Genomic DNA, 25,484 nt, shown 5'->3' on the forward strand with positions numbered 1-25,484 from the left:
TGCTTAACATAGCAGAAGGTTCTGGAGAACAGAGAAGCCCAATGTTTTCCTTTAGCTTCTTGACGTCATTTGCCTGTGGGTGGGTTCCTGTCCGCCGCCTCTCCAACCACACCAAATTTTATTGCACAGATTTAAAAAACACACCTCGGCATGGCAGACCACCTAAAGAAGCAATGGAGTCCAGAAGCCCCGCCGCTAGGCTGCGGCTGAGAGAGGTAGTTTCGGGCCAGCCTCAGACTATGCCAGGATCCCATCTTGAGAAGTAAATTAGCCATCCTCCCCCTCCCGGCCCCCAGCCAATAAAAGCGGCATGTTCACTTTACTCTATCTCATGGGGGATTTGAAGAATCAATTCTAAACACAGACTTGAAAGCACTTAGCAAGAGTATGTTGCGGGGGAGGGGAGACACTTCCATTTGTGGCTGTTTATTGTCTGCCGGGTACTAGGGTGGGCACTTGACTTTCATTCTTTAACTGAGCTGTATAATGATCAGACACAAAACTGTCAAACAGTTGGTTTTCAGGTCACTAAGAACCCAAAGCTTATCAAGAAGATGGTGGACAAGCAGAGGGAGAGAAGGGGAAACCAGACCTACTGTAGGCCCCTAGGGAGCTGAATGTCTCTAACATTCTTAACACCATCCACACACAGTTTAAAAATCCAATTATGTCCATTTGCAATGCACAAATAGGAGGCATTAGAAAGATATCCATTCACACAAATATTTTGCCCTCTTGGTCCTTGCAAATGTCAGAGAGTTCAGCTGAGTGATGGCAAATCTAGCTACTGATAAATAACAGAGATGTTCATCTTACTCCAATATTTTCCTTTCTAAGTTAAAAATTATTTTGCAACCCTCCTAGTATGTGTTTAGATGATTGGTCTTACAATGTGTGCTAGGTGGTGAATTCAGGAAACCTGAACTTGGTCGCCAAAATAAGCAACATTGCCCATGACATTATGGAATAAAAACACGCTCTCGTCTCGGTCAGGCCTACTCTGAGGCTTCCATCGCTTGGTACCGTGAGCAGTGTTCATGGTGAGGTGCATGTGTGGAAACCATCCCACACGAAAACTGTGACTCAGGTCTGTTCTCAGAAGCGCTGAGGTAATGGCTATTAATATTTTATTTCATACATTATAGTGTTTGCAGGAGCAAACACCGTAGTTAAGGTTACATGCATCGACGCTCCAGCATAGCCGGGTTTTTCTTTAGGCCAGGCTTTCATTTCACAGATGGGTTCAACCCAAAGGTGAATTTTCAGAGCCTTAAAAAAAAAAAGAAAGAAAAATTGAGCACAATTAGGTAAATCATTATAGTTATACAACTTTAAGAAATATGTCCCTGGTTATACTTAGAAAATAGTGGGACATGTATTCTTTCTCTTGTTTGTTGTTACTCTCTTCTCAAGTGAAACAGGTGAACAAACTGACATGGTACCCTCTGTGGTTGAAACTCTCCTTAAAGGTAGTCCTTTGTCAGCAGAAGGAAAGGCCAAATGTTGCCTGAGAAGACGGTTAGTAAGCAGCTGCCGGTACGCAGTGTCATGCCGTTTCAGAAGCCTGTTATGAACATGGCTGTCGAGGGTGGCGCACGCACACTTCTGCTCTCTGTCGCCATGAGCTTCCAACCTTGAGTGACTCACCAGTTTCAGGCAAAGGATCTCCTTTGGTTCTGCTCTGACTGGGATTTTGTAAAACCGTTTTGAATAAACTGTCTGGCAGATTCACGTCTGATACGACTCAGCTGTGGCACACAGGCAGCTCCCACCACGTGGCATGAACGAGCTGGCTCTCTGGGTCTTTGTTCTCCGCTGTGTAGGATGGGGAGGCGCCTTTTGGATCGAGAGTCCAGACGTTCCTGAGCATGGCTCACACCTTCTCCACCTTCTTCGCCGTGTGCTCGTGTCTCTCCAGCAGGGAGCCTGATTCTGCCTCGGCCTTTGAATCTGTGTGTCCCTGCCCTAGGTGTGCCCTTCTTCCCACCCCGCCCCTAATTCCTTCTGGACTAATTCCTTCCCCTTGATTGTGCTCCCTATACGCCCGCCTTTTCTCCTCATCGCCAGCCCCCTGTCAAAATGCACTCACTCTCTTTCCTGGAGCCTTCCCGGCAGTTGGAACTGAGGATGGTACACATGGTCACCTTAGGGGTGGTGGCTCTGAAGCAGTGTTCTTTCTCCAGTGGGCCCAGATTAAGGGTAATACTTAACCCTCTGGGGCTGACTGAGGCATCTGTGGAAGGCTGGCTGAATGAAATCACACTGTCCAACCGGAACTCCAGCTTCGCTGCAGTGATGTCCCAGCCTTGTTCACCCTGGGGTGCAGATGCAGAAGGGGGTCTTGAGTGGCCCTGTAGCATGCGGCACCTCAGCTGCAGATCCACGCAGATCCACTCAGCCTCCCTCAAGTCTTGCGGCCCACTGCTGCTCCAGTTTCCTCTTCTCCCATGGACTTGAAGATGGACTTCTACCCTAAGGCACCTGGCTTCACACTGAGCAGGCAAAGGACTGAGGTGGCACTGATCTGGGGCAGTGACCAGGGACCAGCTGTTTCTGAGGACAGCAGAGTGTCATCACCAGGGACCTGTCCTCTATACTTTTCCACAGTGTGATGCAGTGTGATGTTTCTGGTTATTTTGTTTGAAAAGTATGGGAATTTCCTTAGATTTTGCCATTTCTGCAGAAAAGGGTCTTGAGTGAGGGAAGGGCAGTCTATAGGATGAGCCATGTGAAACTGCTCATCTGGGGAGGCTGAAAATGTCAAGTATCAGAAATTTCATACAGTTCATCCTAGAAGCTGAAAAGATAAAGGAGGGCCAAGGCCTTGTCCTGATGTTATATTTGCCTAGAATATTATATTATAGAAGAGCATCAGTCTTGTATATCAAAGAATATTATTGTAGATACTGTTGCTGCTACTACTTGAAGTCACTTTAGCAACAATTGATAGAGACAGAGGGAACACTAAGTCATCCCCTGGGAGCCATGAGCCTTGGCCCTGGCCCCTGGTCTCCTGCCTTTAAACTAGTTATTTAAAATTGCTCTCTCGCCACTCCCTTGGTTGTCTCATTTGGGCCAATGTGGTTAGTTTCAGAGATAAGGGATGCTGGGTGATCAACTGCCTCAGATGACATAGCTGCTGCAGTTTCATTTTCAGAATGTCATGGCAATGAAAGAGCCATTTGCTAACATAAGGGGCGGGATTCATTGATGAGTGGTGTTCACGTCCATGCTGTCACTGCCTCACCCTGATTTCTCAGAGCAGCCGCTGGCTCGGTGTCGTAGCTGAATGATGTCATTTCAGTATAACGTAATTTTCCAGCTGGCCAGGATGGAAAAGGGGTTTATTATTGTCTCGTGTTTTCCACCGTGTCTGAAAGAAAATGAAGCAGACACAGATATATGACAGTATCAGTTCTGTTTTTACAGGTGTGTCTGAAGGATACAATGTACCTTTTACTTGCAATAGAAATGTGACTCTATGGCGAAAGCAAATTAAAAAAAAAATACCCTTTTCCTCAAAAGATTTAAAATATATGTATAATTAGTGTTGGGAACTGGCCTGGAATACATTCATCAGGAAAGACGAGGAACAGGATGCCTAGTCTGCATCTCATTTCTGCCCCTACTGACAAGACTCTGGCTTAATCTTTGCCTTGATTCTCCAAGGAGAAAATGGAGATCTCCCAAGATATTTGTTTGTGTGTGTGTGTTTTTTAGCTTTTCACTGAAGTACGATACATGCAGAAAAGTGTACATCTTAAGTGTACCGCTTATTAAAAGTTTGCAAACTGAACACACCTCCGTAACAAGCACTCTGATCAAGAAACAGAATATGACCAGTGCCCCAGAAAACCTCTGTGTCTTCCCTCATCCAGTCACCTCCCACCTGATGCACACAAGGCCCAGTGTCCTGACTTCTAATAGCATAGATTTTTGCCAGTGAGACCCAGTCAGACATCGGACTTAGAGAACTGTAAAATGATAAATTTGTGCTCTTTTAAGCCCCTAAGTTTGTGGTTATTTGTTACAGCAGCCATAGAAAGCTGACACAGTGATGGTAGATGGTAGAGTCCCAAGTCAAAGCCAGGGCGCTGTCTCCAAACCCTGAGTTCTTAAAAACCACCACCAGGTATAGTATTGCCTTAAGCTTTAGTAGAGTTTTGCCCTCTGTGGAGGATCAGAAGGTAAATAAAAGTAAAATTTTTGCCAGCATCAGGTGAAGTTGGGAAATAGGTGGAATGTGTCTTTGAAGCACACAACTTGCCCACCCCACTATCCACATGTTCAGAATGCCTCCTGTCTAGAAAAATGTGATATGGTATGTTACTAACACTTCAGTGTGGATTAATTTATTATATTATCCTCCCCCAAAGTATTTGCTAGAGAAGGAAATGACAACCCACTCCAGTATTCTTGCCTGAAAAACTCCATGGACAGAGGAGCCTGGCTGGCTACAGTCCATAGGGTCACCAAAGAGTCAGACATGACTTAGCAACTAAACAACCACAAAAGTATTTGCATTCTAAAAGACCCAAGGAATGACTCTTTAATATTGATGAGAAAGAGGGCTACCCTGGGGTACTGCAGCTGACCCTGTGGGTTAGTGAACCCAGCACCCCATAAGCAATCCCCTTCCTCCTATCTACCTCTACCAGAGAATCAGAAAAAAACAAAAATCTGCTTACCCAATGCTGCCCTGTAACTTGGGTTACCAATGAGGGGAAATATGCTGTGGGCTTTCTAGGAAAGATTCTGATGAAAGGAATAGATGTTGCTGGTGCAGCTTCCCTTCTCTGCACCTCCCCCTCCCTTTTTCCTTCTTTTGAACATGCAAGTGATGCCTGCAGCTGCATGACCATGAGGTGGCAAGCATGAAGATAAAAGTGAGCATGGTAAGGGTGGCAGAGTGTGGTTGTTGTTTATCAGTCGCTCAGTCATGTCCGATTCTTTGGGACCCCATGAATGGCAGCATGCCAGTCTTCCCTGTCCTTCACTATCTCCCTGAATTTGCTCAAACGCATGTCCATTGAGTTGGTGATGCCATCTACTCATCTCATCCTCTGCAGCTGCCCCTTCCCCTTTGCCTTCAGTCTTTCCCAGCATCAGGGTCTTTTCCAATGAGTCAGCTTTCTGTACCAGGTGGCCAAAGTATTGGAGCTTCAGCTCGAGCAGCAGTCCTTTCAATGAATATTCAGGGTTGATTTCCTTTAGGAGTAATTGGTTTGATCTCCTTGCTGTCCAGGGGACTCTCAAGAGTCTTCTCTAGCGCCAGAGTTTGAAAGCATCAATTCTTTGGCTCTCAGCCTTCTTTATAGTCCAATTCTCACATCCATATGTGACCACTGGAAAAAAACATAACTTTGACTATACAGACCTTTGTCAGCAAAGTGATGTCTTTGCTTTTTAATAAGATGTCTAGGTTTGTCATAGCTTTTCTTCCAAGGAGCAAGCGTCTTTTAACTTCATGGCTGCAGTCACCATGGGCAGTGGTTTTGGAGCCCAAGAAAATAAAGTCTGTCATCGTTGCCATTTTTTCCCCCTTCTATTTACCATGAAGTAATGGGATCAGATGCCATGATCTTAGTTTTCTGAATGTTGAGTTTTAAGCCAGATTTTTTACTCTCCTCATCAAAGAATCTCTCTCTGACCACATTGCTGAGTCACGGAACCAACCAGCAACCATCCTCCTCAAGGGTTCTTGTTACGGGGAAGGAGAAAACCTCTCCTTGTGTGTGCCAGCGCTAGTTGTCTTTTCTGTTACTTGCAACTGAAGGCACCCCGAATGTGGACACGGGCACCAAGAATTATTTCAAAGGTGAAGAATTCCTATGATCCCCTCCCCCCATACACATACTATCAGTAAAGTGAGCACCTCCAGGGGAACCATCCCAGGAAAATAGGACTTAACTCTAGATAGCCAGGAAACCTGATATGTTTGGAGAGGAAATGCAGTGCTCATAATTTTAAATGAAAAAGGTTAGCAAGACCTTTTACTTGTTTATTTTTGTTTCTGGTAAGGTTTATTACCTTTCTAAGGGAAATGCTGTTAACTTCAGTACCTCTGAGCATGACCATCTGTTTCGTACTTTCTAGGACCACCCTGGAAAATATGAGGCATATTGTCCCTTCATCTCCACACGTATGCTGTGTTGGGCTATTTGTGGAGTCACAAAGTGGGATTCGGAAATATGGCTATTGTTCTTAAAAGCTCAGTTATTTATGAACCCCCAAGAGCCAGATGATCCCCTATTATTAATGGCACTTATTGCTGTGGATGAGTACTTTCAAAAATTCAGAGAGACATTTACTTTGTAAGCAACCACTAAGAAGATCTCTGGCTGGATAAAGATAACTGAGCAGGCTAATCCTTTTAACAAAGGTGGTGATATATATTATGGCAGCTGAATGCTCCTTTACAGCCCTGGGAGAACAATCAGTGAATTCATTCATTTAATTCATGAATTTTCCTTCTATTTACACTTTAAACAAACATGCCAGTTGTTTGCTTAGCTAACAAGCTCTGCCTTCATTATAAGCCATTAGTGGCTGGCAATAATTGAAACTGTGTTTGGGTTTAAAAAGTACAATAAACCCAATTAATCCCACTCTTAGTAATATGGAATTTGTAGTGACTGACTTGAACTAGGCTGGAGTTTGTGTCTGCTCTCTTCACAAAGCCAGAGTTGCTGAATTGTCTTATAGCCATAAGCAAGTTTGATAGTAGATTTTTTTTCATAAGAAAAACTAAACAGGTTAAATCCACATGTCCATAAGGAGTCAGGCAGCAAATATAAATAAGCACATGGGCAGAGCACCCTTTAAGAAATACCTGATCTTCTCTACCTGCTTTTGATGGAGACATGGATAGAAGGAATATTTCACTTTTCTCTTAATCCTGTTATAAGAAAGAGGTAGAGGGAAGCACATATAATCACATGATTATAAATGACAAGTGGAGTCAGCCAGTGGTGGGAGATGGGGGAGTGGTGGGGAGCTGGCGAGCCCAAGTCCCCTTTGAAAGGGTTAGCTGCTGTTCAGCTGCAGTTACTACATAGGAATGTGAGTCGAGTGTAGTCACATCTTTCAAATTTTAAATAAAATTAGAAAATCCAGATTTCTAGTGAAATCTTCCCATTTATAAATTTTGCCAATTTATTTATTTTTTTTTAAGTTAAAAAGCAGCTGCCACAGTGTAGTTTAGTGGCTCTCAAAGTGTGGTCCCTGGATCAGCAACATCAGTATCACTGGATACTTCATAAAAAAGGCAGATCTCAGGCCCCACCCGGGCCTGTGAATCAGACTCTTGGAAGTTGTGGGTCCAGCGATGTTTTAACAAGCCCTTCAGGTGGGCTGCCAGGTTCAGCAATGTTGCATGCGACACACATGAAAAAGGTAGCAGTAATTTATACGAAATTCAGATTTAACTGTGTGTCTGGTATTTATCTAGCAACTGTATCTTTAGGTGATTCTGAAATACATCTCACATGGATCAAGCGAAACATGCAAAAGAGAGCCAGGCTGCCCAATTCTGAATCAGCTTTGATACATACTAACTATGGGATCTTGGCAGAGCAGTCGTGTAACTGCTCTATGACTCAGTTTGCCTGCATGTAAAATGGGGATAATAATATCTCCCTCACAGGGTTATTGTTAGAATTAAATGAGTTAGTGAATGGAAAGTCCTTAGAATGGTGCCTGAGAAAGGTTAAGCAACGTCTAAGAGTTTACCACCATCAGTCCTTTATTTTTCCTTTCCTTTTTCTCCACCACCATCATTCCAACTGTCAGGGAATACTTGAATACAGCTTCCTTCAGTTCTCTTATCCTTGAACAAACTTTGATTTTGTGATAGAACTGATTCTACACCCTAGGCCCTCAGGAAGCCCTGGTGCTTGTTCTCACACAAAGTAACCTCTTGCTTTGAAAGCTAGCTGAAAAATGGTGTGGCTGTCTGCGTACCAGTGGCTGCTCCCAGGGCTCTCTCTCAGCCTGCGTTGCGTGCTGCACCGAGGCCTGTGTCTACAACCACCTGCCTTTTGGCTTCATGTGTGCCTTCACCAGCCCCCAGTATGCCACTGAATCACATTTCTGACCACATCTCGAAGTTTCAGATCCCCAGACTGCCTGACGGGGCCGTGGATGCTTGTTCGCCGTTGTGAAAGCAAACTGATGGCCCCCTCCCGATTAAATTTCTGTGTACTCTTTGGGAAATCCCCACCATTTCTTTCTCTAGACTTGATTTGCAAACCCAGAGTGCTTGCACTGTATTTCAAAGGAAACTCATAACCGCACTGCTCTTACTGAGGGTGGTGCAAGCTGCCTAAATGTGCGCCTTCATGAAGCAGCTTTCCAAGCTTCCACGCGGTCACAAATGACAGACTTGTACACACAGAGAAAACCAACTGGATGAGCTCTTCAGGTTCTCAGCTGCGCCATGTTATTGCTGTTCTGGGAATGAAGCACAATGCATTATTTTATTAAATAAAGATTTTCCCTGTATCACAGTAGAGGCTAATTTTATTAGCTCTCTTTATGGGAACAAACGTCATCACCCTGGCTGGGGAGGCCGGGAGTGGGGGGTAAGGGAGCGGAGAGAATCACATTTGGTCATCCACGTGCTCCAGTGGAGGCTGCCAACATGTTTTAATTGGTAATTACTTACCAGAAGAGTTCTCCAGATCCTGCAGAAAACGCACAGCTCTCAGTTCATAACTCACTTAGAGATGATTCAGAAGACATCTTCAGCTACAATAAATATCACTGATATAGTTTGGGTATGACTGTGCCCCTGGTGTCCAAAACACTGGAGTGTTCAATAACTTCAAGAAGGGAATCTTTTGTTCTCCTCTCTGAGAATCCGGAGACTCCTTAGGCTGAATATGTACCTTAAGATTCAGAAACAGAGAAATTGTAAAATGCTATCATATACTGTCTTTTGTCTCTTGATTCTTTAGCTTTCAAACCTGAGTCACTTGCAGCTTTATTTACATTTTAGGTGAGCATGACCACAAGATGCCAACCCCACCACCTTCTCAAGACAGAGTAGCCCAAGTTAGGTGTAGTCAACTCCTAAAACTGAGTACTAATGCTGCCTCCACTTAGCATGCAGGGCTGAGGTCCAGAAAACCAGCACTAGGAACGATGTCTGCCCACGGAAGTGAACTGTCCACCACTCTGCTATGGCTCTGTGGTCTCTGGCCAGAGATCTTTGTTTTCAGAGTCAGAGGTGGTCTCCATGTTTTGTCATTCAGTCAGCTCAGTTCAGTTTAGTCGCTCAGTCGTGTGCGACTCTTTGCAACCCCATGAATCGCAGCATGCCAGGCCTCCCTGTCCATCACCAACTCCCAGAGTTCACTGAAACTCATGTCGATCGAGTCAATGATGCCATCCAGCCATCTCATCCTCTGTCATCCCCTTCTCCTCCTGCCCCCAATCCCTCCCAGCATCGGAGTCTTTTCCAATGAGTCAACTCTTCACATGAGGCAGCCAAAGTATTGGAGTTTCAGCTTTAGCATCAGTCCTTCCAATGAACACCCAGGACTGATCTCCTTTAGGATGGACTGGTTGGATCTCCTTGCAGTCCAAGGGACTCTCAAGAGTCTTCTCCAACACCACAGTTCAAAAGTATCAATTCTTCGGTGCTCAGCTTTCTTCACAGTCCAACTCTCACACCCATACATAACCACTGGAAAAACCATAGCCTTACTAGATGGACCTTTGTTGGCAAAGTAATGTCTCTGCTTTTGAATATGCTGTCTGGGTTGGTCATAACTTTCCTTCCAAGGAGTAAGTGTCTTTTAATTTCATGGCTGCAGTCACCATCTGCAGCGATTTTGGAGCCCCCAAAAATAAAGTCTGACATTGTTTCTACTGTTTCCCCATCTATTTCCCATGAAGTGATGGGACCAGATGCCATAATCTTAGTTTTCTGAATGTTGAGTTTTAAGCCAACTTTTTCACTCTCCTCTTTCACTTTCATCAAGAGGCTTTTTCGTTCCTCTTCACTTTCTGCCATAAGGGTGGTGTCATCTGCATATCTGAGGTTATTGATATTTCTCCTGGCAATCTTAATTCCAGCTTGTGCTTCTTCCAGCCCAGCGTTTCTCATGATGTCCTCTGCATATAAGTTAAATAAGCAGGGTGACAATATACAGCCTTGACGTACTCCTTGTCCTATTTCGAACCAGTCTGTTGTTCCATGTCCAGTTCTAACTGTTGCTTCCTGACCTGCATATAGGTTCGTCAAGAGGCAGATCAGGTGGTGTGGTATTCCCATGTCTTTCAGAATTTTCCACAGTTTATTGTGATCCACACAAAGTCTTTGTCATTATCATGCTATTATTTTCTCTTAGCAGTTGGCCAAGGCCAACCCTCTCCCCAGAAGCACCCCTTCCCCTCTCCTTGTGCCTCAGTAAGAGCCCCCTCTCCTCCCAGCTGTTATCCATGGTCAGCTTTCAGGCCTTACCCTGTCTTCTATGAGCAGCCATGGAAAACATGGTGGGATCCAGGAGTTACACCTCCACATGCAATGAAACCATGCACTTCTCCTGAGATAACCACTGTAAACCAGAGATGATAAACTTGTAGCTCCTGTCCTTGGGTTGGTTTGCTCTGGCACAGCATTATTTTTTAAATTTTGTCTTCTTCCTGTTGTTTTCTACTTTCGTCCTGTAATTACCTGTTTCCCTATATTATTATCATTCCCCTAATCTTGTTATCTGATTCCAAATAGGAAAAGGAGTACATCAAGGCTGTGTATTGTCACCCTGCTTATTTAACTTATATGCAGAGTACATCACGAGAAACGCTGGACTGGAGGAAACACAAGCTGGAATCAAGATTGCTGGGAGAAATATCAATAACCTCAGATATGCAGATGACACCACCCTTATGGCAGAAAGTGAAGAGGAACTAAAAAGCCTCTTGATGAAAGAGGAGAGTGAAAAAGTTGGCTTAAAGCTCAACATTCAGAAAACTAAGATTATGGCATCTGGTCCCATCACTTCATGGGAAATAGATGGGGAAACAGTGGAAATAGTGTCAGACTTTATTTTTGGGGGCTCCAAAATCGCTGCAGATGGTGACTGCAGCCATGAAATTAAAAAACACTTACTCCTTGGAAGGAAGTTATGACCAACCTAGATAGCATATTGAAAAGCAGAGACATTACTTTGCCAACAAAGGTCCAGTAGTCATATATGGATGTGAGAGTTAGACTATAAAGAAAGCTGAGTGCTGAAGAATTGATGCTTTTGAACTGTGGTGTTGGAGGAGACTCTTGAGAGTCCCTTGGACTGCAAGGAGATCTAACCAGTCCATCCTAAAGGAGATCAGTCCTGGGTGTTCATTGGAAGGACTGATGTTGAAGCTGAAACTCCAATATTTTGGCCACCTCATGGGAAGAGCTGACTCATTTGAAAGGACCCTGATGTTGGGAAAGATTGAAGGCAGGAGGAGAAGGGGATGACAGAAGTTGAAATGGTTAGATGGCATCACCAATTCAATGGACATGAGTTTGGGTAAACTCCGGGAGTTGGTGATGGACAGGGAGGCCTGGCGTGCTGTGGTTCATGGAGTTGCAAAGAGTGGGACATGACTGAGCAACTGAACTGAAGTGAACTGAATATGGTTATCTACTTCCTTCATCTTGTTTTCCACTTCCCATCTTGTTTTCTACCCTCTACCTTTTGTTATCTCCTCTCCTCATTTTATCTGTTTCCCACCTCTCCTTATCTACTTCCCCATCTCTTTATCGACTTCCCTCAATTGTTGTCTGCTTCCTTACTTTTGTTATCAGCTTCCCCCATCTTATCTACTTCCCCTATCTCTCTCTACTCTCTCATCTCCTTGTCTACTTCCTCCGTGTCACTGTCTACTTTCCCACTGTTATTCTACTCCCTCCATTGCGTTATCCACCTCCCTCTTTTTGTCATCTTCTTGGCTCCTGAAGTCCTTTGAGTTTGTGACCTGCTTTAAACCATCTCTTCTTGAAAAAAAGAAAAATCAGAAGATTTTCAGGGCAGTGAAACTATTTTGTAGGATACCATAATGGTGGATACATGTCATGATGTGTTTGTCCAAAATTCACAGCGTGCACCACACCAAGAGTGGACCCTAATGTAAACTACGGCCCCTGGGTGGTGATGCATCAAGAGAGCTGTCATTTCTAATAACAAAAGCACCTTCTGATGGGGGGTGTTGATAGTGAGGGAGGCTGTGTGTGAGTGTGGAGGCAGGGGCATATGGGAAATTTCTGTTACTTTCTGCTCAGTTTCTCTGTGAACCTAAAACTTCTCTAAAAAAAAATAACATCTATTTAGGAAAAAGAAGTCAGGCCTAAACAAAAGTGGGTGGGAGGTGGAGGCTGGGGAGGGGCAGTAGCAGAATGGCATGTCGTCCTGCCTGGGATCCTAAAACGCTACCCTAAGGACTGACCCATGCGCCCTCGAACTTGCCTGTCTAAGCATCTCCTTGCAGTGGCCCACAAGGACCTGGCAGAGAATGAAGTTAGGAAGAAGGGTGTTGCACTCAGGAATTCAGCCCTTCCGGGGCGGGGGGAGGGTGTGGAGCAGGCAGGCATCAGCTGTGTTAGTGATGCTCCCCTCTCTTTTCCCCTCTCCTTTCCTTCCCTACCTTCCTTCTCACTGGGAAGAGGCTGAACCTCTGCTGATCACAAGGTCTGGTTACCTCCGGTCAGTTCTCACTGTGATAAGAATTTAAGGAACAGAGAGAGGTGCAGGGCATGGCTGGTGGCTCCTCTTGGGTGAACACAGAAAATGGAGTTCCAGGGAGAGTAGTGATCATTGCACCACTAGGCCTGAGATGGCACAGAGGAAGGGTGATCTTGAAATCACAGGTCTAAACCGAGTGACCCTGGGCAGAGTAAGTCAGAGTAGGGCTTCGGGGTCAAGAATGTGTGAGCAGAAATACCAGTTCCATGACTTACCAGGTGTGTGACCTTGAGCTAGTCACTTTACCTCTCTGTACGTCACTTTCATCATTTCTAAAATGGGGATGATAATAAAATCTGTCTCTTGAGGTCATGAGGTAGATTAAATTAGATGATGCATATAAAATACAGTGCCTAGCATACTGCACATACTCAAGCACTTGAGTCTTTAGAAGAAGGATGTTTCTGGTAGAAGTCTCTGGCCCTGGGGATTCCACTCTCTGCTATAGTCATGTTAGCAGTTTGAGCCAAAATTCATTTAGATAAGTGACTACATGTTTTACTGCCTCTTTGCTATTTAGCATTTTTAAAGGAAAACACATACTAATTTAACCTTTTCTCTCAAACCTAAATCCTTGTATTGGACAGATGCAGTAAGTTTTCTTCCAGTTGTTAGATTTGGTTTCCATCTCCGGCTACTGAAAGGGCCACATCCCCATGTCTCATAAGGCTCCAGTCTAAGACTACACTATGTGGCCAGAGTGGAATGCCTGATGGAGCAGAAGGAAGCAGTCCCAGAGCCAGAGGGGAGCAGGGGCCCTCCAGATCCATCTGGGCCATCTCTTTCCTTTGGGGCAACAGCTATGTCCCCTACCTTAGACTGCATCTGGGGGGACTGAGGGATTTTATTGTAGAGATGAAGGGGCCGGAACTGAGCATTTGGTTTGTAAATGTACCGGGTGAGATGCGGGCACATAACCACATCACACCTGACAGAGGAAGAGGAAGCATGTTCTGAGTTTGTTGTTCAGTCGCTAAGTTGTGTCCGACTCTTCGTGACCCATGGACTGAAGTATGCCAGGCTCCTATATCCTCCACTACTTTGCAGAGTTTGTTCAGATTCATGTCCATTGAGTTGGTGATGCTATCTATTCATCTCATCCTCTGCCGCCCCCTTCTCCTTTGTCTTCAGTCTTCCCCTGTATCTTTTCCAGTGAGTCAGCTCTCTGCACAGGTGGCCAAAGTATTAGACCTTCAGGTTCAGGAGCAGTCCTTCCAGTGAATATTCAAGGTTGATTTCCTTTAGGATTGAATGGTGTGATCTCCTAGCTGTCCAAGGGACTCTCAAAACTTTTCTCCAGGACCAAGGAATTCAGTTCAGTTCAGTTGCTCAGTCATGTCTGACTCATTGTGACCCGTGGACTGCAGCATGCCAGACTTCCCTGTTTGTCACCAACTCCCGGAGCTTGTTCAAACTCATGTCCATCAAGTCAGTGATGCCATCCAACCTCTGTCATCCCCTTTTCCCTCTGCTTTCAATCTTTCCCAGCATCAGGGTCTTTTCCAGTGAGTCAGTTCTCTGCATCAGGAGGCCAAAGTATTGGAGCTTCAGCTTCAGCATCAGTCCTTCCAATGAATATTCAGGACTGATTTCCTTTAGGATGGACTGGGTGGATCTCCTTGCAGTCCAAGGGACTGTTGAGAATCTTCTCCAACATCACAGTTCAAAAGCATCAATTCTTAGCTGCTCAGCTTTCTTTATAGTTCAACTCTCACATCCATATATGACTACTGGAAAAACCATAGCTTTGACTAGATGGACCTTTGTTGGCAAAGTAATGTCTCTGCTTTTTAATATGCTCTCTAGGGTGGTCATAGCTTTTCTTCCAAGGAGCAACTGTCTTTTAACTTCATGGCTACAGTCACTATCTGAGGTGATTTTGGAGCCTCCCAAAATAAAGTCTCTCACTGTTTCCCCATCTATTTGCCATGAAGTGAGCAAATTTGGAAAACTCAGCAGTGGCCACAGGACTGGAAAAGGTCAGTTTTCATTCCAATCCCAAAGAAAGGCAATACCAAAGAATGCTTAAACTACCGCACAATTGTACTTATCTCACATGCTAGTAAAGTAATGCTCAAAATTCTCCAAGCCAGGCTTCAGCAATACGTGAACCGTGAACTTCCTGATGTGCAAGCTGGTTTTAGAAAAGGCAGAGGAACCAGAGATCAAATTGCCAACATCCGCTGGATCATCAAAAAAGCAAGAGAGTTCCAGAAAAACATCTATTTCTGCTTTATTGACTACGCCAAAGCCTTTGACTGTGTGGATCACAATAAACTGTGGAAAATTCTTCAAGAGATGGGAATACCAGACCACTGATCTGCCTCTTGAGAAATTTGTATGCAGGTCAGGAAGCAAAAGTTAGAACTGGACATGGAACAACAGACTGGTTCCAAATAGGAAAAGGAATACGTCAAGGCTGTATATTGTCACCCTGTTTATTTAACTTATATGCAGAGTACATCATGAGAAACGCTGGGCTGGGAGAAACACAAGTTGGAATCAAGATTGCCGGGAGAAATATCAATAACCTCAGATATGCAGATGACACCACCCTTATGGCAGAAAGTGAAGAGGAACTAAAAAGCCTCTTGATGAAAGTGAAAGATGAGAGTGAAAAAGTTGGCTTAAAGCTCAACATTCAGAAAACGAAGATCATGGCATCCGGTCTCATCACTTCATGGGAAATAGATGGGGAAACAGTGTCAGACTTTATTTTTGGGGGCTCCAAAATCACTGTAGATGGTGACTGCAGCCATGAAATTAAAAGACGCTTGCTCCTTGGAAGAAAAGTTATGACCAACCTAGATAGCATATTCAAAAGCAGAGACATTACTTTGCCAACAAAAGTCCATCTAGTCAAGGCTATGGTTTTTCCCGTGGTCATGTATGAATGTGAGAGTTGGACTGTGAAGAAGGCTGAGTGCCGAAGAATTGATGCTTTTGAACTGTGGTATTGGAGAAGACTCTTGAGAGTCCATTGGACTGCAAGGAGATCCAACCAGTCCATTCTGAAGGAGATCAGCCCTGGGATTTCTTTGGAAGGAATGATGCTAAAGCTGAAACTCCAGTACTTTGGCCACCTCATGTGAAGAGTTGACTCATTGGAAAAGACTCTGATGCTGGGAGGGATTGGGGGCAGGAGGTGAAGGGGAAGGGGACGACAGAGGATGAGATGGCTGGATGGCATCACTGAATGGATGGACATGAGTCTGGGTGAACTCTGGGAGTTGGTGATGGACAGGGAGGCCTGGCGTGCTGTGATTCATGGGGTCGCAAAGAGTCGGACACAACTGAGCAACTGAACTGAACTGAACTGAACTGATGGGTCTGGATGCCATGATCTTAGTTTTTTGAATGCTGAGTTTTAAGCCAACTTTTTCACTCTCCTCTTTCACTTTCATCAAGGGGCTCTTTAGTTCTTCTTCGCTCTCTGCCATATGGGTGGTGCCATCTGTGTATCTGAGGTTATTGCTATTTCTCCTGGCAATCTTGATTCCAGCTTGTGCTTCTTCCAGCCTGGCATTTCACATGATATACTCTGCATATAAGTTAAATAAGCAGGGTGACAATATACAGCCTTGACATACTCCTTTCCCAATTTGGAACCAGTCTGTTGTTTCATGTCTGGTTCTAACTGTTGCTTCTTGACCTGCATACAGATTTCTCAGGAGACAGGTAAGGTGGTCTGGTATTTCCATCTCTTGAAGAATTTTCCACAGCTTGTTGTGATCCACACAGTCAAAGGCTTTAGCATTGTCAATAAAGAAGAAGTAGGTGTTTTTCTGGAACTCTCTTGCATTTTCGTTGATCCAAGGGATGTTGGCAATTTGATCTCTGGTTCCTCTGCCCTTTCTAACTTCAGCTTGAACATCTGGAAGTTCACGGTTCACGTACTGTTGAAGCCTGGCTTGGAGAATTTTGAGCATTACTTCAATAACGTGTGAGATGAGTGAAATTGTGCGGTAGTTTGAGCTTTCTTTGGTATTGCCTTTCTTTGGGATTGGAATGAAAACTGACCTTTTCCAGTCCTGTGACCACTGCTGAGTTTTCCAAATTTGCTGACATATTGAGTGCAGCACTTTCACAGCATCATCTTTTAGGATTTGAAATAGCTTAACTGGAATTCCATCACCTCCACTAGCTTTGTTCATAGTGATGCTTCCTAAGGCCCACTTGACTTCACATTCCAGGATGTCTGCCTCTAGGCGAGTGATCACACCACCGTGTTACCTAGGTCATGAAGATCTTTTTTGTACAGTTCTGTGTATTCTTGCCACTTCTTAATATCTTCTGCTTCTGTTAGGTCCATACCACTTCTGTCCTTTCTTGTGCCCATCTTTGCATGAAATGTTACCAAGGGATGGGTAACTCCTATTTGTCCTCCCTTTCACATTGCCCCAAGCTACTTACTCTGAGTCTGTATGCATGCTCTGCTGCTGCTGCTGCTAAGTCTCTTCAGTCGTGTCCAACTCTGTGCGACCCCATAGACGGCAGCCCACCAAGGCTCCCCTGTCCATGGGATTCTCCAGGCAAGAACACTGGAGTGGGTTGCCATTTCCTTCTCCGATGTATGAAAGTGAAAAGTGAAAGTTAAGTCACTCAGTCGTGTCCGACTCTTAGCGACCCCACAGATGGACTGCAGCCCACCAGGCTCCTCCGCCCATGGGATTTTCCAGGCAAGAGTACTGGAGTGGGGTGCCATTGCCTTCTCCCGTATGCATGCTCAATCGTGTCCAGTTCTTTGTGACCCCATGGACTGTAGCCCACCAGGCTCCTCTGTCCATCAAGTTTCCCAGGCAAGAATACTCCAGGGGAATCTTCCGAACCCAGGGATAGAACTCACATCTTCTGTGTCTCCTGCATTGGCAGTCAGATTCTTTACCACTGAGTCACCTGGGAAGCATTCCGAATCTTTAACCTTTCAGTTATCCAGATTATATTTGCAACTAATTAAGTCATGCAAGCAAAAGTTGCTTTCACATAATCATGAGGTCCTTTTAGAACTATCCAGTTTAACTCTGGAAGTACTGAGGGTTCCCTTCTTTCTTGATTTTTCTTTCCTCTCTGGAATGGAATGCTGGGCTCCACATGTTGTTGAGACTGTGAGAAACTTTGAACCCATAAGTTCAAGCTTGGTGAGTATGTGTCTGTTTCCTGGACGCACTTCCCAAGGACCTGTATAAAAGTGAATCTGCTGCCCCTAAGGCGTGTTGGATCTGCTCCAGGATAATGGTGGGGTGCCCTGGGGTTCTTCTTGTCCCTAACCAGAAGCAATTTCCTGTCCTCTGGGTCGGCCTGCAGCCTGCTCTGACCCGCTGGGGCCCGGTGCTGCGCCTCTCCCCAAGCCGCAAGGTGGGCCACGCCGGTCACGTCTCCCTGGACAAAGCAGAAATAAATCACACACCAGCCCCTGCTTAAGATCTGATGAAATTCTCCATTTCCTCTCCAAATTGAATTCCTCCCGAAGGACTGGAGCGGCTCCTGAGAGTAATGAAGGCACTCCTTCCTCCTCTGCTAGAAGCGTGTTTTAAATTAACGGACACGGCCTTCTAATCTGCGTGAGGAGGGAGCTTTTAGGAACAGTCTTGAGAAACTGTTTAGACCAGAAACGATATTTTTAAACTTGAGGGGGGAGGCAGCAGACAGACAATACCACGTGGCCTTTGTCTGGAGGCAGCCCCGCTGGTGGTCTCCCGGGAAGGAAGGAGCACACGCGTCCCGCTGGGGCCCTGCCCGCCCCTCTGCCCTGCCCGCCCCCCTGCTCTGCCCTGCCCCGCCCCTGCCCTGCCCCGCCCCCTGCTCTACCCGCTGGCTCCAAGATCACTTGCAGTGAGAATTTATGACGGAGAATACAAATAAGAGGGATTGTGCTTTTTGAGAGTTGAAAATATTCCTTTCCCACCCATTTCTTATTTGGGAAAAATGATCAACTCTGTGATTTTGAAAAACATTTTTAAAAAGAACCATTTTTAGGATGAAGATGTCACTGAAGTGATTATCTTCCATCCTCTGTAATGATGATGAATCAACAATTTGGCATTTGTAGAGGCAGTTGACACAGGCCCTTTCAAGGGAAAAAAGAAAACCCGTTTTCAAATGGAGCTTGTCAGAGTGAAGACTGATGCCCGGCTGACTGACTAGGACCATGAATACAATTCTGACAACTTGGGAAAATGTGAGGAGCCCAGGGGTGAAACTTATAAATCAAGTGAAAGGTTTGAGTAGAAAATTCTAAACATTCATTCTATTTTGAAGGAGGGTGTGAAAGAGATTATCTGTTGGTAGAGGAATATTTAATATTACTCCTTGAAGTGAGTTTGAGCATTATACTGTTCTTCATTCATTGTTGAAAAAAAGCAGTTTAAAAATTCCAGTTACCGTTAAAAATCCTGACATTTAAGTTCAAAAGGAGAGGAGTAAATTCTCCTTAACTTGAAAAAAAATTCTATTGGTCCTTTTATGTCAGGATTTTGTTAACAACCCATGAGAAAGATTATCAAAACCTCACTCTGTGTTTTTATTTAGTTTAAGAAAGAAGCCATTTTCTTTATAGGGAGGTATGATCCATAGGTAAAACCCAACCTTAGACAGAAAACTCCGCTGCAAGAGAATTTGGGGTCTGGTTCTCAAACTGGAAAATTGCTTTTCAGGGAGAAGGTCATGTTTTCCACTGATAATAGGGTCATTTGTATCAAGCAAAACGCACACCCTTCCAATCTAGAAGGAATTTAAGCTTCGGTTTTCTCAGAAGACAGTAGGAAACACATTCCTCCCTGACTAGGAAGAGAGTATTGAGGACAGGGAACGGGAATTTAGGCACCGTTCCAGCAATGTCTGGGTCTGTCCTGAGCCCAACCAAGGCCAGGGTGTATCTCCAAAATACCGGGTCCGGTGGAGACAACGAAGACTGTTGAAGGGGAAAAATTACAGGACAGGAAAATGAAATGCCACCCCCACACAGCTGCTTTGTGCATTCCTTCAGCCCTCTCAGACTTTGATATTTGCATAAAAGGGCCTGGATCAACTTCCACACTGGGACAAAGCAGCCAGCAGGTTGCTGTGGACAGCGCAGGCTTTTTCCTCATGAACAGTCTGCAATTTCACAGTCATCAACGTGTGTACCCCTCCTGGGCCGTGGGGTCAGCTCAGCCACACCATGTCTGTAACTCTGCGTGCACCGTCTGGGTCTCTGGCCAGCAGACCTTTCCAATGCAGGCTTGTCTTTGAGCCTGTTTACAAAGCCTGAAGTTACTTCTGTTTTGTTTTAGCCAAAAGGGTGAAGTGCTGCCAGCAGTATGTCTGGAATGTTATTTACTTGGTACATTTCTGTGGCTTTTCTTTGTAGCACTGCGCATGCCAGAGCAAAGGGTCATTTACTTGAAAATGCCAGGTTTCGCAGTTTGTCTTCTCCATGGGTGACTTTCTCAGGAAGAGGAAGTTTAGCTCCTGTGCCTCTTGGTTCGCCCCCACCCTCCTCCCTCTCTCTCACCCTTCTCTCTTTGCTTCCTGCGTTCCTCCCTGCCTTCCTTTTTTTTTTTTCCTCTGAGTTAGTGCTCTGAAATACTGTTGGCGCCTGCTGCATTGCACCCTTGTATCCTAAATGTCCCAGCTACACTTTTATTTCCCGGAGTTTCTGGTGGACTCTGCTGAGATCCTGGCAGACACTTTCTCATTTGCGTGCTTGCCCTGTTATTATTTCACATGAAAGCTGTCTGTTTTGGCACACATGACTGCCGTGATTTCAGTTGAGCTCCCTGAGCTGAATGGGTGATGTTGTGCAAGGGAAATACAGGTGGGGTTTTCTCTAGTGGTGGCCATGGGGGCGGAGGACAAATCTGCAAGCAGTTCTGGCTTGTGCAGAGCCCACATGATGGCAAATGCATGGCTTTTAAAGGAAGGAACCAGTGTGTACAGTTTCTTAATTTGGAAGGTTTCACAACTGCTTGTGTTCAATTGATGGAGGAGGGGTTTGTTTTTTTTTTTCAAAGCAAATTCTTCATTCATAAGACTGTAAACAAGTCCTGGATAAATGAGAAATACCGAAGCACAAGAGACACTCCCTTTACCTCTTCTCTCTTCAGCCTCCCTTCCTGCCATTTCATCAACGCAGCTCTAATCATGGTGTTTGGGGTTTTAAAGCAAAGTATGGGAAATGAGATTAGATATTAATAAATCTCCCTGGCTGGTGCCAGCCCTGGGGCCATTTGCACACCTGAGTGAGTTAACTTCCTTCTCTCTCTCTGCCTATCATTGTGGCATGTGAATTACAAGCATCTGTAGATAGGAAAAGATACCTTTGAAAATCTCAGCCTTACAGAGATTCAGCCTTTATCAGAGTCTCTTGAAACCTCACCCATCCATGGCACCTGTGAGTTTGTTACCTCTGTAACCAGCCCTGGCCTGAAAGAGAAAATGTTTGGTTCCATTCTTCTCGGCTTTTCCTGTCCTTCTGCGTGACTTCTCACTTTGTCTGTAAGCCACTCGGATTTTTGGCTGAAGGGTCTTCTTTGATCACTGTCTTGACAGCATGGGCTTCACGTTCCCACACCTGCTCTTCTTTTACAGTCCAGATTTCAGGGTAAATGCTTCCATAGCCTTGTAATTTCTTCAGTGTAAACCTCGGTGCAGGTTACTTATTACAGGTAATAGCCTTTTGATGACGGAGACAACTGCTTGGCAGAAACGGCAGCCTGAACCGCTGCCAGGAACGCAAACTGCCACTTTATTTATTTTTAAAAGCATCTAAGCTGCGAGCCTATCGGTCGTGATCTAGCATGCGCATGATAATAACAGGCTGGCAGGGCTGAGAAAGCTGCCCCAGGGGGCAGCCATGACTACAGGCCCTGACAAGACTCTTGTGTGTTTTCTCCCCCATTATCCACAGCCCACACATCGTCTTCCTCTCTCAGAGCACCTTGACTGGAATGAGCCAGCTCTGTGGGACCCGTCTCTGCCATGAAATTGCTCACGCCTGGTTTGGCCTGGCGATTGGGGCTCGAGACTGGACGGAGGAGTGGCTGAGTGAAGGGTTCGCCACTCACTTGGAAGATGTATTCTGGGCCAAGGCACAGCAGGTAAGTTTCAAGTGCACTAAGCATTTCAGTACCCAGAGTCAAGTTCAACTGAGTCTTTCGCTCATTCAACAGATAGGTATTGAGTGCTCATTATGCACCTCGGCACTTGTTCTGTTTGCTTTGTAAATGAGAGGCGAGACCTTGCTCCCCATGGGGTTCACTGGGGTTCGCCATCTAGTGATCACAGGGAGACCAGGTAGGTAAACGACAGCATCTGCAACTTGCAGGGATGAGTACTGTCAAGAAAATGAAGCCAGATAGAGAGGGGAGGAGGAAGTGCTGGTTTAGAAGGTGCTTATCGGAGAAGGTCTCTGATGAGAGACATTTGAGCAAAGACTTGCAGAACAGGTGGTGCTGCGGCATACTCGAGCACTCCTTTGGGGTTGTGGTTGTGTTGACATCGACCGTGTTCTGCTTTGTTAAGTGATGAGATGAAATTTTAAATCCAGAGTCAAAATCTTAGGTGTCTGCTGCAAGTAATGAGGAATGAAGCAGCGGATGTTGCAGATTAGGGAACGGGGAGGATTGTGGTACACCGGCCGCCTCCCCTCAGTTCTGAGCAATTGCTGTCCTGTTGAAAGGAAGGCTCAATAGAGCCTGGACTTCTAGTGTTTTAAAAGAAACTATGACTCTGGATTTTTATGTGAAATTTATCAGTGTGAAAAACATGCAGACCAAATACACACTGAGGCCAGACCTGCTCAACACACTCCTAGTTTACAAGCTCAACTTTAAAGAATTAGCCACCAGCAATAAGGAAGCTGTGGCAGCTAACCTGCTTCCTGCTTGTTTTCCAATTCCTAATATCTGGGCACATCTTTTCCCCTACCATCTCTGCATACTGAACTATTTGAATTCTGAAATTCACAAGTTTGTACACATCTGCATGATTCTGTTCCAGTTCCTTCTGCCTGTTGAAATCCTGTATATCTTTCACTAGCCAGCTCAAGGTCAGCTTCCTGTGATAGCCCAGACTCTTCATCTCATTCACAGTTCAGTAATGCTCTTCTAGAAACTTTGAGTTTCCACAGTAGTTGTACTTACCTCTTTTTTCTCACTTGTTTCTTCCTCCTATCCTCATGAGTAGGCGATAACCTCTTTCACAGTGGCACAGTGCCCTGCTCATCCTCCCACCCCGCTGTCCCACCTTGGCTACTGAGCTAGCAGTGTGCATAGCTGTGTCCCCCTCCACGCAGAATCCTGTGAAGAGAGGTCCCATGGCAGATTCTTGAGCAGAAAGGCTGGGTTTGAAGTAGGACCCGGGTTGGAATCCCAGCTTTGCTGCTTACCAGCTTTGTGAGTGTCAGGAGGTTAAGTCACCTCCCTGAGGCTCAGTTTCCTCATTTGTAAAACGCTTAACCTTGCAGAGTGGAAGGGGTGGTGTGTGAATGAGCTTATTAGCACCATGCCTGACACATGGAGTGTGTGCAAGAAATACCAGTTGTCCTTCTTGTTCTTGTCATCTTTGTTTTTGCCACCACCTTGCATGGAGTAGGCATTCAGCAAGGATTGAATAAGTTTAATGTAAATGTGCCTCTCTCAACATCTCTCCCCTGAGGTGCTTCCATCTGAGACAATCAGATTTGTGCTATTCTGGTATTCATGAGTGTATGTCAGGTGTCTGATGACCATCTCTCTGCCCTTTATGTCCTGAATCCCCAAAGAGCAGTCCCCCTTTATCCTTCCTCTTGCCTCTACCTCCTGGAATCTCTCTGCTTGGGTCCTGCCTCTAGCTGTTCTGCCCCGCATCTATCAGCACTGATAGAGGCACAAAGCTGGCCTGGCTGCATCTCACAGCTATAAATCTTCCATGTGTCCGTTCTCTGCTAGATTCACAGAGAAAAAAGGCTAAGTCCACAACGCTGCTTTGAAAAAGGTCAGAGTCTAATGTTGAAGATAAGGAAAGCATATAGTGGAAGGAAGAAGAAAATAAGTTAGAAAACAGAGGTAAACACTAATTGGTATGGGAGTTCAAAGGTGAAAGAGGCTAGATATGAGAAAATCCAGAAAACCTTCTTGGAGGAGATGACTTCTTATGAGCCTCAAAGGGAAAATAGGGGTTAAAGTTTCTCTGTCCCTCCTTTACCCTTAACCTGGAGTAGGGGACAGTCCACCTCATCATCCTTTAAGGTACATGCAATAAATCGTCAGTATGTGAAAACAAAGACACCCCCTGAAGCGAAGTGTCCATTCTGGAATCAGCACAAAGTTTGGAAACATTTCCAGGGTTCATCCCTTGCTCTGATCCCTTCCTTGAAGGTTCAACAAGACTGAGCTGCTGGTGGTCCCTGCCAAGCCTCCTCAGCCAGAGAAAAGTGCTCCTCAGGGCAGCAAAGGGTGGGTAGCCTCAGGGGACTCTCCCGAACAGGTTACTTCATCACTGAACAAGGCATGAGGGTGCAATGTTACTTTTCTGCCCAGGAGACTGTACTTTGCAGCGCCACACGTTATCAAGTACAGCAAAGGGGAGTGGGGGACCTCTGAACAAGGAGATAGAAACCTCCACTCCTCTCAGTGGGATTCCGTAGAGAGAAGTGAGTTGAATTAGTGGCAAGTTGAGTTATATAACTTGTCATCGACTTGGAGAAAGTCTAGACTTCTTGACAGGCATCTTAGTCAGCTCAGGCTGCCATAACAAAGTACCACAGACCAGGAGACTTAAACAGGCTGGGAAGTTCAAGATCAAGGTGCTGACAGGCTTGGTTTCTGGTGAGGCCTCTCTTCCCTGGCTTAATGAGGGCTATCTTCTCATTATGTTGTCACATGGCCCAGAGAGAGAGTTTCAGTGTCTCTTCCTCTTCTTACAAAGACGCCAACCCTATTGGATTAGGGCCTCATCCTTTTGAACTCGTTTCACCTTAATTACCTCGTTAGAGGCCCCTATCTCCAAACACAGTCACACCAGTGACTAGGTCTTCAACATAGGGTTTCTGCTAGGGGGACACAATTCGGTCCATAACAACAGGACACACAAATTTTGTTGATCATATCACCACTGCTAGCTACTTGGCACTTCTGTCCCTCCCTGAATGGCAACCTGCTCCCTGGCCAACCCTAATCTTCCCCATTTTTAAAACATTTCACACTCTTTCCAGGCCCCATGAGCTTTGTACATGCTTCCCCTCTTCCTGAAATTTCTCCTCTCCTGGCTGACTCCTGCTTTCCCTGAGGACCAAACCCCATTTCCTCCACAGGAAAACCTTCTGAACACCCTGGTTGTCCGGGGGGCTCTGGGGTCCTTCTTCAACCCCTACCATCACTGGACTCCAATGGTTAATATTCTCATCTGTCTCCCTGGACTCCTCAAGTTCATAGTTGTGTCCATTATGTCCCCAGGGCCTAGCAGAGAATCAGTAAATATCTGTTAGTTTCCAGGAATGCCTGTAGACACTGACAGTTCCCTCCCCAGTTGGTGTCCTGTCTCCCACCCCACCCACCCCCCCCGTGGCATTTAAAGCCAAGGGGCCTTGTGAGCACACGGATGACAGCAGCCAGTTCTGCTCAGTAGGGCAGGGGTGATGGCCTTCCCGCCAGAGAGGGAGTCTAGGCATTGGGCTCTTCCTGGTTATATGCAAACAGAGTCATCTGGGTTACATTAGCTCCACTGTAAACAGCCCTTAACAAAACCGGGGGCTGGGAAAAAATAGGAGGTAAATGGAGGGGACCTTTCCCA

General features: G+C 45.4%; 1 protein-coding gene across 4 annotated transcripts in view; it reads left to right on the forward strand.

The window, feature by feature from the left end:
• AOPEP (aminopeptidase O (putative)) overlaps positions 1–25,484 on the forward strand; it is a 423,521-nt gene that overhangs the window by 229,150 nt on the left and 168,887 nt on the right. For all 4 annotated transcript variants that reach the window (XM_055578991.1, XM_055578990.1, XM_055578989.1 and 1 more), the window contains one exon: positions 21,622–21,811. In XM_055578991.1, the coding sequence (XP_055434966.1) occupies positions 21,622–21,811 (190 nt within the window). The remainder of the gene's footprint in view (positions 1–21,621; positions 21,812–25,484) is intronic.

Source organism: Bubalus kerabau, chromosome 4 (assembly GCF_029407905.1).
Source record: "Bubalus kerabau isolate K-KA32 ecotype Philippines breed swamp buffalo chromosome 4, PCC_UOA_SB_1v2, whole genome shotgun sequence".
NCBI lineage: Eukaryota > Metazoa > Chordata > Mammalia > Artiodactyla > Bovidae > Bubalus > Bubalus kerabau.